Source organism: Lampetra fluviatilis, chromosome 76, assembly GCF_964198595.1.
Source record: "Lampetra fluviatilis chromosome 76, kcLamFluv1.1, whole genome shotgun sequence".
NCBI classification, from domain to species: domain Eukaryota; kingdom Metazoa; phylum Chordata; class Hyperoartia; order Petromyzontiformes; family Petromyzontidae; genus Lampetra; species Lampetra fluviatilis.
The window spans coordinates 2,426,707-2,443,157 of NC_136350.1; the positions used below are offsets into that span (position 1 = coordinate 2,426,707).

General features: G+C 47.4%; 1 protein-coding gene across 1 annotated transcript in view; it reads right to left on the reverse strand.

Annotated features, from left to right (window-relative positions):
• The window catches only part of LOC144953406 (DNA repair protein XRCC1-like), a 41,594-nt gene extending 35,657 nt beyond the window's left edge, over positions 1-5,937 (reverse strand). The window contains exons 1-2 of the mRNA XM_078883983.1: positions 5,897-5,937; positions 2,544-2,669 (exon numbers count right to left, since the gene is read on the reverse strand). Of these exons, the coding sequence (XP_078740109.1) occupies positions 2,544-2,669; positions 5,897-5,912 (142 nt within the window). The 5' untranslated portion in view covers positions 5,913-5,937. The remainder of the gene's footprint in view (positions 1-2,543; positions 2,670-5,896) is intronic.
• Between the last annotated feature and the right edge of the window lie 10,514 nt (positions 5,938-16,451).

Below are 16,451 nucleotides of genomic sequence, written 5' to 3' on the forward strand. Positions count from 1 at the left end.
GTAGTGGAGCTTGTGGCTGGATAGTGGAGTGTGTGGCTGGGTAATGGAGTGAGTGGCTGGGTAGTGGAGTGAGTGGCTGGGTAGTGGAGTGAGTGGCTGGGTAGTGGAGTGTGTAGCTGGGTTGTGGAGTGAGTGGCTGGGTAGTGGAGTGTGTGGCTGGGTAGTGGAGTGTGTGGCTGGGTAGTGGAGTGAGTGGCTGGGTAGTGGAGCGTGTGGCTGGGTAGTGGAGTGTGTAGCTGGGTTGTGGAGTGAGTGGCTGGGTAGTGGAGTGTGTGGCTGGGTAGTGGAGTGAGTGGCTGGGTAGTGGAGCGAGTGGCTGGGTAGTGGAGTGTGTGGCTAGGTAGTGGAGCGTGTGGCTGGGTAGTGGAGTGTGTGGCTGGGTAGTGGAGTGTGTGGCTGGGTAGTGGAGCGTGTGGGTAGTGGAGTGTGGCTGGGTAGTGCAGCGTGTGGCTGGGTAGTGGAGCGTGTGGGTAGTGGAGCGTGTGGCTGGGTAGTGGAGTGTGTGGGTAGTGGAGCGTGTGGCTGGGTAGTGGAGTGTGTGGGTAGTGGAGTGTGTGGGTAGTGGAGTGTGTGGCTGGGTAGTGGAGTGTGTGGCTGGGTAATGGAGTGTGTGGCTGGGTAATGGAGTGAGTGGCTGGGTAATGGAGTGTGTGGCTGGGTAATGGAGTGAGTGGCTGGGTAATGGAGTGAGTGGCTGGGTAGTGGAGCGTGTGGGTGGGTAGTGGAGTATGTGGTTGGGTAGTGGAGCTTGTGGCTGGGTAGTGGAGCGTGTGGCTGGGTAGTGGAGCGTGTGGCTGGGTAGTGGAGCGTGTGGCTGGGTAGTGGAGTGTGTGGCTGAGTAGTGGATTGTGTGGCTGGGTAGTGGAGTGTGTGGCTGAGTAGTGGAGTGTGTGACTGAGTAGTGGATTGTGTGGCTGGGTAGTGGAGTGTATGGCTGGGTAGTGGAGTGAGTGGCTGGGTAGTGGAGTGTGTGGCTGGGTAGTGGAGTGTGTGGCTGGGTAGTGGATTGTGTGGCTGGGTAGTGGAGCGTGTGGCTGGGTAGTGGAGTATGTGGCTGGGTAGTGGAGTGTGTGGCTGGGTAGTGGAGTGTGTGGCTGGGTAGTGGTGTGTGTGGCTGGGTAGTGGAGTGTGTGGCTGGGTAGTGGAGTGTCTGACTGGGTAGTGTAGCTTGTGGCTGGATAGTGGAGTGTGTGGTTGGGTAGTGGAGTGTGTGGCTGGGTAGTGGAGCTTGTGGCTGGGTAGTGGAGTGTGTGGTTGGGTAGTGGAGTGTGTGGCTGGGTAGTGGAGTGTGTGACTGGGTAGTGGAGCTTGTGGCTGGATAGTGGAGTGTGTGGCTGGGTAATGGAGTGAGTGGCTGGGTAGTGGAGTGAGTGGCTGGGTAGTGGAGTGAGTGGCTGGGTAGTGGAGTGTGTAGCTGGGTTGTGGAGTGAGTGGCTGGGTAGTGGAGTGTGTGGCTGGGTAGTGGAGTGTGTGGCTGGGTAGTGGAGTGAGTGGCTGGGTAGTGGAGCGTGTGGCTGGGTAGTGGAGTGTGTAGCTGGGTTGTGGAGTGAGTGGCTGGGTAGTGGAGTGTGTGGCTGGGTAGTGGAGTGAGTGGCTGGGTAGTGGAGCGTGTGGCTGGGTAGTGGAGTGTGTAGCTGGGTTGTGGAGTGTGTGGCTGGGTAGTGGAGTGTGTGGCTGGGTAGTGGAGTGTGTGGCTGGGTAGTGGAGCGTGTGGCTGGGTAGTGGAGCTTGTGGCTGGGTAGTGGAGTGTGTGGTTGGGTAGTGGAGTGTGTGGCTGTGTAGTGCAGCGTGTGGCTGGGTAGTGGAGCGTGTGGCTGTGTAGTGCAGCGTGTGGCTGGGTTGTGGAGTGTATGGCTGGGTAGTGGAGTGTGTGGTTGGGTAGTGGAGTGTGTGGCTGGGTAGTGGAGCGTGTGGCTATGTAGTGCAGCGTGTGGCTGGGTTGTGGAGTGTATGGCTGGGTAGTGGAGTGTGTGGTTGGGTAGTGGAGTGTGTGGCTGGGTAGTGGAGTGTGTGGCTGTGTAGTGCAGCGTGTGGCTGGGTTGTGGAGTGTATGGCTGGGTAGTGGAGTGTGTGGTTGGGTAGTGGAGTGTGTGGCTGGGTAGTGGAGTGTGTGGCTGTGTAGTGCAGCGTGTGGCTGGGTTGTGGAGTGTATGGCTGGGTAGTGCAGCATGTGGCTGGGTTGTGGAGTGTATGGCTGGGTAGTGGAGTGTGTGGTTGGGTAGTGGAGCGTGTGGCTGGGTAGAGGTTTGCGGAGCCCCAATGTGGTTTGAGTCCTACAAAGACGCCATATTCTCTGTCCATCTGCTATAGCAGAGGTGTAGGGATTTTAAAGCGGACCTACATAGCTACTATATTAACCTGGTAAGGCCTATGATAAAATCAATAGGCCAGGTATTTGTTTTATTCTGTGCGTTTGGGGTCCCACTGTTCACAATCATTATGATGGTGGGCAGGCACACACTAACTCCCCCCGCACTCTCTTTCACATTCACCATCTCTCACGCTCACTCATTCACGCTCATAATCTCACTGCTCCCACCCACCGGCTTTGCTCGCCCCGTGGTTGTTGTTGTTGCTATGGTTGTTGTTGTTGTTGTTGTTGCTGCTGCTCCGCATGAGCGAGCTCTGTGCAGGTGATGCAGCTGCTCCTTCTCTCCGGCCTCCACCACCTCCGAGAAGGACAGAGAGAGAGCTCCATCACACACACTCAACACACACACCACACTCTCACACTTACAATTATCACACAAACTCACACCACACTATATACACTCGCACCACACAAGCACACTACACACTCTCAGTGTCACAACCGCCAAGCAGCGGAACCTCCAATTTTCCTGGATTGAGAGGCGATTTAATTTTGTTCAAACCGCACGCAAAAAAGACCAACATCCCCCATATAACCTTAACAGACTGTTGGGGCAAGCGCTGTTAGCGAGCACCTATGAAGGCCGGCATGGTATACGAGGGGGTGGGAGGCCAGCCACATGTGGCTATGTTTACACACCGCACCAGGTACATAATTGAGGCCGAGTCGACCTAGGGGAGGCCCATGACTGGTTAAGACAATCGTCACTGGTGTTGGCCATGAGCGGGAATCAAACTCGGGTTGCCGGGTTCATGGTACAGCGTACTAACCGCAACACTACCGCTCCCCTCTATGCAGCTTGGGATACACACATACGTGCGTGTGCATGCGTGTGTGTACGTGTGCGTGCGTGTGTGTGTGTGCGTGCGTGTGCGTGTGCGTGCGTGTGCGTGCGTGTGCGTGCGTGTGTGTGCGTGCGTGTGTGTGCGTGTGTGTGCGTGTGTGTGTGCGTGTGTGTGTGTGCGCGCGCACCGCTCGCTCCACGTGCAGTCTTCGAGGTTACCGAGGCTCTCCGCCATCTAACTTTGACGACCTTCACCGCGACCGTGTGCGCAATCGCGCGTCATCGGCACAATGATGGGAACTTGATGGTGGTCATGCGAAGAGACGGTGTACCTGTCAACCCGTACGGTTTACCTGTATTCTTGTACGGGGAAATTGAGTTTTGAGGGGGGGGTGGGGTGGCACGTGCCCCCCCCAATGATCCGATCGAAATCCCTCATTTCGATCGGATCAATGGGGTTTATTAGTAATATATCGGCATTTTGCGACCCCCAGGTCCATACAGCGTACAGCTGTTTCAATACGGGCAAAAAAATGCGTGTGTTTGTGTTTCTCCTCCTGTGATGCGAGACTTTGTAGGACGAACGTTGAGATTTATAAAGGTACGGGGTGACCAATAAGGTCTAAATTTGTCTGTAATAAAGAAGGCACTGATAAGGGGTTGACAAGTTTTACATGGCATCGGAGATCAGAGGTGCGCTGTGACTCAGAATACGAAACAAAAAATTCAACGCTGTCGATAACACTGGTCAACACACTTTTTCTGGCATAAGGTATTCCAACGGTTTTAATGTAATTTTGGGGTGCTGATTCCAAATCTGGCATCAGTTTTTGTCTATCACATCAGGTTTTTGAGATATCAAATATTGCATTTTCAATAAAAACTGCAGAAGAAAAATATTAAATAAATGTGGATTTCTACATAAAATGATATTGTAAACACACTATCCTAAAAATACAGCACCATATTTTAACACTAAAGCAGTCACTGACTCGCAACAACTTGCAATCATAAGTGACAGAGTTAATTTCGGGTAAAATCAATGAAAATGGGGTATGCCGATAGCATAAAAATGAGATGTGATAGAGCAAATCTGAGCTCAGATTTGGAATCCGCACCCTGAAATTAGTCTAAAACAGCTGCAAAAGTCCAGGCCACAAAAAATGTTTTTTTTGTTGACCAGTGTAATCCATGCTTATGACGGGAAGGACGGCAGTGGAGAATTCCACATCGCGGGTAATCTAAAATATCCATTTTCCGCGGATCTCTATGCCAAACGCCACTAATGTAGATAAAAATTATGTTAAGTACGAAAAAATATTTGATAATTGGTTTTTTTACCCTTCTATCTGGCAACAAAACTGACACCTTTTTTTACAAGGAGTCATGTTTGCATAGACCACAATACCTGCAGCCATAATGCAAACAAAAAACATAACTCTGATAATATATGAACTGTCCTTGAAGTTGATTGTCTCGGGTGTGGACCAATCAATGTCATCTGGTCCAACACCAATGGAGACTAGGCTCTAAGGAAAGCTGTCTCGGGTGTGGACCAATCAACTTCAAGGACAGTGCATATCATTATCATCATTAGAGTTGTTTTCTTTTTGTTTGCAATTTTACTGCTTGTGTTGTGGTTATTGCAAACATGATGCCTTGTATAAAGGTGTCAGTTTTTGTACCAGTTGAAAGGGTAATAACCTATCACTTTATTCATTCTTGTTAAAAACCGCATGCGAATAATTGAGTCTACTATTTGTTTTATTCTAGCAGTGGGTAAGGCCCCACTGAGCTATGTAACTTTTTTTTCAGAAGCAGCAACCTGGTTATCAGCAATGATAGCCCAACAAAGTAGTGGATTATCACCATCGCGTGCAAATTCATAGCAAGAGCCAAATCACTCGAAAATGCACGGTAACGTTGATTGTAAATGTGGAGGGGATAAAAAGTAACCCGTAAAAACTAAGTTTTTCACTATAAATCCTTTATATGCGTGGCATCGGATTTATTTTATTATTCATTTCTGTTTTTCTTGAGTAAGAGTTTCATTTTTATCACATTGGTATTTTAAATTAAATATGAAAAAAAAAATTTCCTAAAAAGTGGAAAATTTTGGAATTTTTTTTATCACGAAAAGAAATTGTCACGCACAGCGAGTCTGTGTGCAAAATGTCAGCTCGATTGGATCACGGGAAGTGGGTTAAAAAACGACCGAAATATTTGCACGGTCGTAAGCGCGCAAGCAAGCAAGCAAGTGAACTTAATATAAAGGATTTAAAAAGTGGAAGACCTGGAGAAAAATCAACGCGACCACCAAGGGGAGAGACAGCGAGAGAGAGAGACTGCTCACTCCAAAGATACAACAGCAGGCAGTCTCAGGATCCGGAGTCGAACCCACGACCTTCTGTATACCAAATTTAGATTTAAAGCTTTCGTGACTGCAGGGATTCGTCTTCTTGGTTCTTTCGGTAAAGTCATCACGTAGAAGGGAAATAATAAAATAAGAAAAATAAAACATCATAAAATACAATTCTCACGACGTTTCGGCCACAACGCAAGCAGCCGTCCCTCAGGTGAAGAACAGGTCTGTCGGAAAGACAGCGTCTGTATACCAGGCGAGGAAGTTAACATCTCCTCGCCACCGGGTAGCCAGGGTCGGGATCGAACCCACAATACTGTATACCAGGCGAGGTAGTTAACATCCCCATCTCTGAGCAGCGGGACGCGGAGACACAAACCTCGTGAAGGGTCCATCAGGAGGCTCCCCCCTCCTCCTCCTCCACCTTGTCCCCCTCCTCCTCCCCCTCCCCCCGCTCCTCCACCTCCTCCCCACTCGCCCTGCGGCCGCCTCTTCCGTGGTTGGGAGGTCACGGGCAAGTCAAACTTCCTCTTGAGGCACGCGGCCTGAGAGCAGAGAGACACAGGACAGAGACACGGCACACTGAGACAGAGAGACACGGAGACAAACACAGGACACTGAGAATGAGAGACACTGAGACACTGAGACACAGAGACACTGAGGCAGAGACACTGAGACACAGAGACACAGAGACAGAGCAGAGAGACACAGGACACTGCGAATGAAAGACACTGAGACAAAGAGACACTGGACACTGAGACACAGAGACACTGAGAGCAGAGAGACACAGGACAAAGACACAGCACACTGAGACAGAGAGACACGGGGCACTGAGACAGAGAGACACTGAGAACATAGAGACACTGAGACAATAGACACTGAGACAATAGACACTGAGACAATAGACACTGAGACACAGAGACACTGAGGTAGAGACACTGAGACACGGCACACTGAGACAGAGAGACACTGAGACAAACACAGGACACTGAGAATGAGAGACACTGAGACACAGAGACATTGAGACAAAGAGAGTCCGAGACAGAGAGACATGGGACACTGAGAAAGAGAGATACGGGAAGTGAGGAGACCTGGGGCTTGATGGTGGAGCTGGGTGAGGAGGGTGACCCAGGTAGATCGCCCAGTGCCGCCCTGGCATAGCTCAGAGCTATGAACACAGAAACAGTCAACAATCAATACCAAATTTCTATTTAAAGCTTTCGTGACTGCAGGGATTCATCTTCTTGGTTCTTTCGGTAAAGTAACGTAGAAGGGAAATAATAAAATAATAAACATAAAACATAATAAAATAATTCTCACGACGTTTCGGCCACAACGCAAGCAGCCGTCCTCAGGTGAAGAACAGGTCTGTCGGAAAGACAGTGTCTGAATGAACGACAGCGTCTGAATGAACGCTGTCTTTGCGACAGACCTGTCTTTCCGACAGACGCTGTCTTTCCGACAGACCTGTTCTTCACCTGCTTGCATTGTGGCCGAAACGTCGTGATAATTATTTTATTATGTTTTATTTTTTATTATTTTATTATTTCCCTTCTACGTGACTTTACCGAAAGAACCAAGAAGATGAATCAATACCAATACCCGCCATTCGCCACTAAGTAACAGTGACGTCACCACGGCGCCTGTGCCAGGCCAGTTGCACGTGAAGTGTTGACGGCTCGCTAACAGGAGGTCTCGAGACAGACCCAGGTGCCATGGGCTGGCTGACTGAGATGACTGGTAGATGTACCAGCTGTACCCCCTACTGTGCCAACTTGCTGCACTTTAGCCGCCCGGCGCTCCGCTCGTTGTTGTGAGCGTCGCTTCTCTGCCCACAGTTGTTGTTGATGGACAACCACCTCCAAATGCCCAGTAGCGTCCTTCACGAGCATAGAGGCTGATCATACCGCTGGTACCAGTATTCGGCAAGACCACTCAGCTCCACATCCATCAGTCCATCTCTTCTCCAGCCAATGTCGTGCCCGTTTAGCCCCCTCTATGTGGCCTAACAAAAGCTGCTTGGGCATTCGGTGGCTGGGCATGCGGGCTACATGACCTAGCCAATGCAGCCTTGCATGCTGGAGGAGCTGACGTAAATATGTGCAGATCATTCAAGGATCTGTGAGCTCTTCACGCAATTCAGCCTGGTTAAATCCAGGATGGATCGTAGGCAGGCCAGTCTGAATGTTTCTAACCGGCGCAGATGTTCCATCAGAGGCTGAGTCGACCTAGGGGAGGCCCATGACAGGTTCAGCTAATCGTCACTGGTGTTGGCCGCGAGTGCGAATCAAAACTTGGGTCGCCGGGTTCGTAGCGCGGCACGCTAACCGCTACACTACCGCTCCCCACACACCAATACTCGCCATTCGTCACTAAGTGACAGTGATGTCACCACGGCACCTGTACCAGGCTCGGTGAACTTTGAGGCCATGTAAAGCGTGGAATGGTCGCATGCTAAAAAGGAGGTCATGGGCCAGACCCAGGCGTTATTTCGTTGACAGACCGAGATGGCTGACAGATGCACCTTCGACCTCCATTGTTGCTGTTAGGGCAACTACCTCCAACTGACCATTATTAGCCTCAAGGTGCACCTAGGCTGGCACTGCCAAACAGCATCCTCAGCACGCCTTCACCACAGAGGCCGGTCATCGGCAAGACAAATCAGCTTGACATCCTCCTGTGCCGCACATCAGTCAATCTCTTGTCTAGCTTGTGCCGCGCCCGTTTAGCCTCCTCTATTCGGCCAAACAGAAGATGCTCGGGCATGCATGCGGTGGCTGGGCATGTGGGCTTCGTGACCCAACCAATGCAGCCCTCGCGCTGCCAGAGGAGCCCACTGATGATGGGGAATGTGTCCAGATCTCTCAAAGATCTGCGAGCTCCTCACACTGTAAACCAGTCGTCGTTAAACCCAGGATGGATCCCGTAGGCAGAGCCAGCCTGAATGCTTCTAAACGGTGCCAGCTTCCAGACGCAGTAGCGTCGCACAGCCGATGGAATAGATAAAAAATTAACCCGTAAAAACAAAGTTTTTCACCATAAATCCTTTATATGCGTGGCGGCTAGAGTCCTCTCATCCTCTGGCTTGAGATGGCTGCCACCTATGGGTCAGATGATTGTCTGCCAGCATTAAGCAATTGGTACATAAATATTTCTTTATTTTTCCCTAAACAGTGTAAAATTTTGGAAAAAATTTTTCACGAAAAGTTATTGTCACGCACAACGAGTCTGTGTGCAAAATGTCAGCTCGATTGGATCACGGGAAGTGGGTTAAAAAACGACCGAAAGATTTGCACGGTCGTAAGCAAGCACGCAAGTGAACTTAATATAAAGGATTTAAAAACAGTTTCTTCCCATCCGCTGTTGGCCTCTTGAGCAAGGCCAAGGGCGTAAAATGACTTTAACACTTACTTTAACATTTTATCTACAAAATTGCACCTTGTCATATTTACAACATGTTACCCGATTTGTATTTTTGTATTTTAAGATTGTATATTACGGCTAATTTACATTTTATATTGTATACTTATTCAAAATTTTACATACTTTAGCCCCTTAGTATTAGACTTTGTAACTTAGTATAGTTAGACTGTATACCACTTATTTAAGTTTTAAGATTCCTACATGTTCAATGTATGCACCTTCCTGCCATTGTAAATTCCTTGTCTGTGCGAACTTTCATGACGAATAAAACCCTTTTTGATTCTGATTATGATAAAGTGGCGATGGAAAGATGAGTCGATGACGAGAGATAAAGTAATGAGAAATAAAGCGATGAGAGATGAAGCAATGTTATTGTGATAACTTTTATGTATTTGATAGCTTATTTACATCCTTCATTGAAGAAATTAATTAAAAAACACATCACTAACCGCAAAATGTGCTCTTCCAAGAACATGTCCGAATCCGTATTCTCTCGCTAATAATAACACTGATAAAAAAAAAAACGTTTTTTTCTGGCCTGGACTTTTGCAGCCGTTTTAGACTAATTTCAGGGTGCTGATTCCGAATCTGATCTCAGATTTGCTCTATCACATCTCATTTTTATGCTTTCGGCATACCCCATTTTCATTGATTTTACCCGAAATTAACTCTGTCACTTATGATTGCAAGTTGTTGCGAGTCGGTGACTGCTTTAGTGTTAAAACATGGTGCTGTATTTTTAGGAAAGTGTGTTTATAATATCATTTAATGTAGATATCCACATTTATTTAATATTTTTCTTCTGCAGTTTTTATTGAAAATGCAACATTTGATATCTCAAAAACCTCATGTGATAGACAAAAACTGATGCCAGATTTGGAATCAGCACACCCCCAAAATTACCTTAAAACCGTTGGGATACCTTATGCCACAAAAAGTGTGTTGACCAGTGTAATCGATGATCGACTCAAGATACTGTGGTAAAGCAGTGGTAAAGTGCAGTGTTGGCTGTTGCCTGATGAGGCTGATTGTTGTTAGAATTACCGGCTAAACTTCACGGTACAATAGAACCCCTCCCTACCTCATTGGAACCTCATTTGCCAGAGGAAAAAATACGATAATTGGTTTTGACCCTTTTATCTGGCAACAAAACTGACACCTTTTTTTTACAAGGAGTCATGTTTGCATAGACCACAATACCTGCAGTCATAATGCAAACAAAAAACGCAACTCTGATAAAGTATGCACTGTCCTTGAAGTCGATTGGTCCACACACGAGACAGCTGATGCCAGATTTGGAATCAACACCCCCCCAAAATTACCTTAAAACCTTTGGAATACCTCATGCCACAAAAAGTGTGTTGACCAGTGCAATAGACTATACCGTATGCATACGCCACAGCGAAAGTTTCGGGGCGTTTCCACGTAACAGACATTGGGGGGGGGGGGGGGATGTCGGGATCGAAACGACGACTCTCCCTGCGTACCAGGCGAGGGAGTTAACATCTCGACACCACGAGCCCGACTCGGCCATTGTACGCCCGGTGGTGCGGCGGGTGAAGGGGAGAAGAGGGGGGGGGGGGTGGCGCCGACTCTGACCGTGAGGGGCGGGGGGTGTGGGGGGGGTGAGCAGGAGAGGGTGACGCTGGCGGGAAGAGAAGAGTCCACCCGGGGCGAGGCAGCCCCCGCTGCTGCTGCCCGGGAGGTCGTCACGGAGACGGAATCCGCCCAGCCGCTGCTCCTGCTACTGCCCACACCCAGGTGGGGGGGGCAGGGACGCAGACGCACGGAGGAGGGGGGGGGGGGAGGAGGAGGCGGGGGGGTGAGGTGAGCAATCCGTGAGGGGCAATTTTTCCCGACAAGTGCATCGAGCATGAGCTGACGTGGCAATCCTGAGAGGGATTGCCGTCTTTGTCGTCAAGACCGTGCGATGTGCGAGGAGTGCGAGACGCAGCATCATAGCATTAATATATCTACTGCTGGAGGAATCCGATAAGCTATGAAGCTCTTTTTTACGGATGGTCCAATACAATACGCACAAACACGACAATAGTGAAAAGTATAATAAAATGTTTTTTCCCCTTTTTTTCTGGCAACAAAACTGAAACCTTTTTACAAGGAATCATGTTACTGCATTAACCACAATACTTGTGGTCAAAATGCAAACAAAAAACACACTCTGATAATATATGCATTGTCCTTGAAACTGATTGGTCCACACCAAGAGACAGCTTTCTTTGCATTTTGACAGCAAGTATTGTGGTTAATGTAGTAACATGAATCCTTGTAAAAAGGTTTCAATTTTGTTGCCAGAAAAAAGGGAAAAAACCCTATTATTATATTTTGGTACTGGCAAAGGAGGTCTAATGATGTAGATGCTCACCCCGAGCCCTCATTACTTTGATAGTGCATTGTCTTTGAGCTGTACACGCCTTTTGGCGTCATCTGGTCTAGCACCAATTGAGACGAGGCTCAAAAGAAAGCTGTCTGGTGTGGACCAATCAGTTTCTAGAACAATGGCGATATATTATCAGAGTGTGTTTTTGTTTGCATTGTGACCGCAAGTATTGTGGTTAATGCAGACGTGATTCCTCGCAAAAATGTTTCAGTTTTGTTGCCAGAAAAAAGGGGAAAACCCCTAGATTTGAAGCTTTCGTGACTGCAAGGATTCATACTCTTAAGATTTTTCCAATAAAGTCACGTAGGTACAAGTAAACCCGTAAAAACAAAGTTTTTCACTATAAATCCTTTATATGCGTGGCATCGGGGCAGCTAGAGTCCTCTCGTCCTCTGGCTTGAGATGGCTGCCACCTATGGGTCAGATGATTGTCTGGCAGCATAAAACAATTGGTAATTAAATATTTTAAAAAATTCCCCTAAACAGTGTAACATTTTGTAAAAATTTCACGAAAATGCATTGTCACGCACAACGAGTCTGTGTGCAAAATGTCAGCTCGATTGGATCACGGGAAGTGGGTTAAAAAACGACCGAAAGATTTGCACGGTCCTAAGCAAGCAAGCGAACTTAATATAAAGGATTTAAATAAAAAATAATAATACATGAAAATAACTAAATTAAATTTCGACGTCTTCAGGTGGGACCGTCACAGCCAAATTTACTGTACCACTTGATACAGCACCACGCTCAGATCCGTGTCTCTGATGGTGCAGTCATCGATCGAGGGTCGAATTCGAACCGTGTGTGATCGGCATCGCGCTCGCTGAAAGTATGATGCCTTCAGGGAAGTCGTGTACTGTATACGCAACTGCGCACAATTCTGTGAGTCACTTATAACTGCTTTGCCGTTACTTATTGCCAATCGTGAACGCAAACTATTGTCCTATCATCTCATAGAGTCCCTGGCACGTAGTAATATGCTACACGGTGGCAGTGGGGGTCGCAAAATGCCGATTTATTACTGATAAACCCCAACGATCCGATCGAAATGAAGGATTTAGATCGGATCATTGGGGGGGGCACGTGCCACCCCACCCCACCCCCCCCACCCCCCACTTGACACAGTAAATTTGTCTGTGACGGTCCCACCTGAAGACGAAGACTTGTGTTGCCTCCGAAACGTCGTGATTTTATTTAGTTATTTTCATGTAATATTATTATTTTATTTTAATATTATTATTTTACCTACGTGACTTTACCGGAAAAAAACCTAAGAGTACGAGTGGGAAAAACCCTATTCTTATATTTTGGTACTGGCAAAGGAGGCGAAATGAAATAGTGCAATGTGCAAAAAAGGTCTTTAAAATCACCCAACGCACATACAAATACAAACGAAACCATCCACCATCCTACCAGGCAAAGCCCACTGGAGCCATCAACTTATACTGGTAGGAACGAAGTGAACCAGCCTACAATAGATTACATCGTCCGTCCGTCCGTCCGTGTAGCAACATCGCCCCCTACTGCAAACACTTGGCAGGACTCTACAAAAACCTTTAGACTCAGTGACGCTTTCCTGGCTAAACAAGTGTAACCTTACATTATGTTTATATTCTTTGGTTATTCGTTCCTACCACCCCGCAGGGACCTGTTTTTTCAGATGCGACCTGGCTACCACAAATGATAGGTCAACCGAAGTGGGCCTCATCATTTGGGAAAAATTACGGCAGCAAAAATAATCTTTAAAAATTCTAGATTTGAAGCTTTCGTGACTGCAAGGATTCATATTCTTAGGTTTTTTCGGTAAAGTCACGTAGGTAAAACATCAAAATTAATGAAAATAAAATAAAATAAAACAAAAATCACGACGTTTCGGAGGCAACACAAGTCTCCGTCATCAGGTGGGACCGTCACAGCCGGATTAGCTGCATAAAGTGAGGCAATGATTCAAGATGTAATCCCTTATAAGCAAGTTGAAGGGGGGAGGAGGGGGGGCTCATCAGAATGTGGTAGCCAATGAATGGAACGTATCGGGAGGGAGGGGGGCGGGGCTCAAGGACAGCACGGAGTGCTAAGTACAACGTATCGGGAGGGGGAGGGGGGGGGGCGGGGCCAAAAAAAATGTGGACGACGGCTTGGAAGCGGTTGCTGCTGCACATGCCAACACATTGGAACGAGAGGGGGAGGGGAGGCCTGATACACATGATAGACAAAAGAACGAAAATGCCCATGTTTATACCAATGCTGGCTGAACAATGAAGAGAGTACTGTTAAAAAATAACTGGGGATGTTAACACTCGGTAAAGTAAAGTAAAATAGTGGCTGTCAGATAAGATGGTCCAAAAAAGTGTAATTAAGTCTTTTTTGCGTGGTTGATAACATCTTTCCAATGATTACTAAGTTTGTACCCATCATCACGGTTTAAATTATGTCTGTGTTTGTATATTTGTATGGCTTCGTGTACAAACCTTTGATGGTAGCCGGGAGGTTTGCAGAGAACCTTGGTCTCGGAAAAGACAATTTCATGAGAGCCCACCGAGTTGTAGCAATGATCGGCAACGGCCGAAGAATCAGTTCTGCCGTGTTTCAGATCTGACTTGTGCTCGCGGACACGATCAGAAACATGACGTTTCGTTTCTCCAATGTAGCAATCACCACAAATGCAACTCAATTTGTAGACTCCAGGATACTGTAAGTTAGGAACGACATCCTTCACAGATGGAATCAGATCACAGATTTTATGCACTGTACTGAATCGGACTTGGAACTTATGTTTGTTTAGAATTTTGGAGATCTTTTTGGTCACGCCTGCTATGTATGGTAACGTGATGGTTTTGGTCGGAGTTTCATGTGGCTGTTTCTGTGTGGTGGGAGAGACAGCTTGGCGGATAGTACGGTCAGAGTATCCGTTCATCCTGAGGGCCCGATGTACATGTCTTAATTCACCGGTCAGGTGGTGTTTGTCAGAAATGCCATGGGCTCTGTGGTATAGCGTTTTGACGAGAGAATTCTTTTGAGATGGGTGGTGGTGGGAATCCGGTTTCAAGTAGGAATCTGTGTGGGTGGCTTTCCTGTAGACAGAATGTCCCAAGGATCCGTCAGGCCTCCTCTCAAACAGAATATCCAAGAATGGTAGTTTACCGTCTTTCTCCACTTCCATGGTGAATCTGATGGATGGGTGTCTGGAATTGATGTGGTCCAAGAAGTGGTTCAATGCTGCGAGGCCATGTGTACCATACATAGCAGGCGTGACCAAAAAGATCTCCAAAATTCTAAACAAACATAAGATCCAAGTCCGATTCAGTACAGTGCATAAACTCCGTGATCTGATTCCATCTGTGAAGGATGTCGTTCCTGACTTACAGTATCCTGGAGTCTACAAATTGAGTTGCATTTGTGGTGATTGCTACATTGGAGAAACGAAACGTCATGTTTCTGATCGTGTCCGCGAGCACAAGTCAGATCTGAAACACGGCAGAACTGATTCTTCGGCCGTTGCCGATCATTGCTACAACTCGGTGGGCGCTCATGAAATTGTCTTTTCCGAGACCAAGGTTCTCTGCAAACCTCCCGGCTACCATCAAAGGTTTGTACACGAAGCCATACAAATATACAAACACAGACATAATTTCAACCGTGATGATGGGTACAAACTTAGTAATCATTGGAAAGATGTTATCAACCACGCAAAAAAGACTTAATTACACTTTTTTGGACCATCTTATCTGACAGGCACTATTTTACTTTACTTTACCGAGTGTTAATATCCCCAGTTATTTTTTAACAGTACTCTCTTCATTGTTCAGCCAGCATTGGTATAAACATGGGCATTTTCGTTCTTTTGTCTATCATGTGTATCAGGCCTCCCCTCCCCCTCTCGTTCCAATGTGTTGGCGTGTGCAGCAGCAACCGCTTCCAAGCCGTCGTCCACATTTTTTTTGGCCCCCCCCCCCTCCCCCTCCCAATACGTTGTACTTAGCACTCCGTGCTGTCTTTGAGCCCCGCCCCCCCCCCTCCCTCCCGATACGTTCCATTCATTGGCTACCACATTCTGATGAGCCCCCCCTCCTCCCCCCTTCAACTTGCTTATAAGGGATTACATCTTGAATCATTGCCTCACTTGATGCAGCTAATCCGGCTGTGACGGTCCCACCTGATGACGGAGACTTGTGTTGCCTCCGAAACGTCGTGATTTTTGTTTTATTTTATTTTATTTTCATTAATTTTGATGTTTTACCTACGTGACTTTACCGAAAAAACCTAAGAATATGAATCTTTAAAAATTTCAATGCACGTTGATTCTAAATGTGGAGGGGAAAAAAATGAACCCGTAAAAACAAAGATTTTCACTATAAATCCTTTATATGCGTGGCGGCTAGAGTCCTCTCGTCCTCTGGCTTGAGATGGCTGCCACCTATGGGTCAGATGATTGCCTGCCACCATTAAGCAATTGGTAATTAAATCTAATTTATTTTTTTTCCTAAAAAGTGTAAAACTTTGGAAAAAAAATTTCACGAAAATTAATTGTCACGCACAACGAGTCTGTGTGCAAAATGGCAGCTCGATTGGATCACGGGAAGTGGGTTAAAAAACGACCGAAAGATTTGCACGGTCGTAAGCGCGCAAGCAAGCAAGCAAGTGAACTTAAAATAAAGGATTTAAAAAAACGGAGGACCCAGAGAAAAAAAAGCACCCGGCCATCACGGGGCAAGAAAGAGAGCAAGCAAGATGCAAACTATATACAGCAGCAGGTGTCAGGGTCTGGGATCGAACCCACACACTCCTGTAAACCAAGCAAGGTAGTTAACATCTCCTAGTCACCGGGTAGTCAGGGTCGGGGTCAAACCCACAACCTCCTGTGTACCAGGTGAGGTAGTTAACATCTCATAGCCACCGTGGCATCAGGTTCGGAATCAAACCCACGACCTCCTGTGTACCAGGTGAGGTAGTTAACATCTCCTGGTCACCGGGTAGTCAGGGTCAGGGTCAAACCCACGACCTCCTGTATACCAGGTGAGGGGATGGGTGTCACCGAAGGGATGGGGGTCACCGAGGGGAGATGGGTGTTCACGGGAGAGGCGCCGGGCTGCACCTGCTTGGCTTGCGGAGCGTC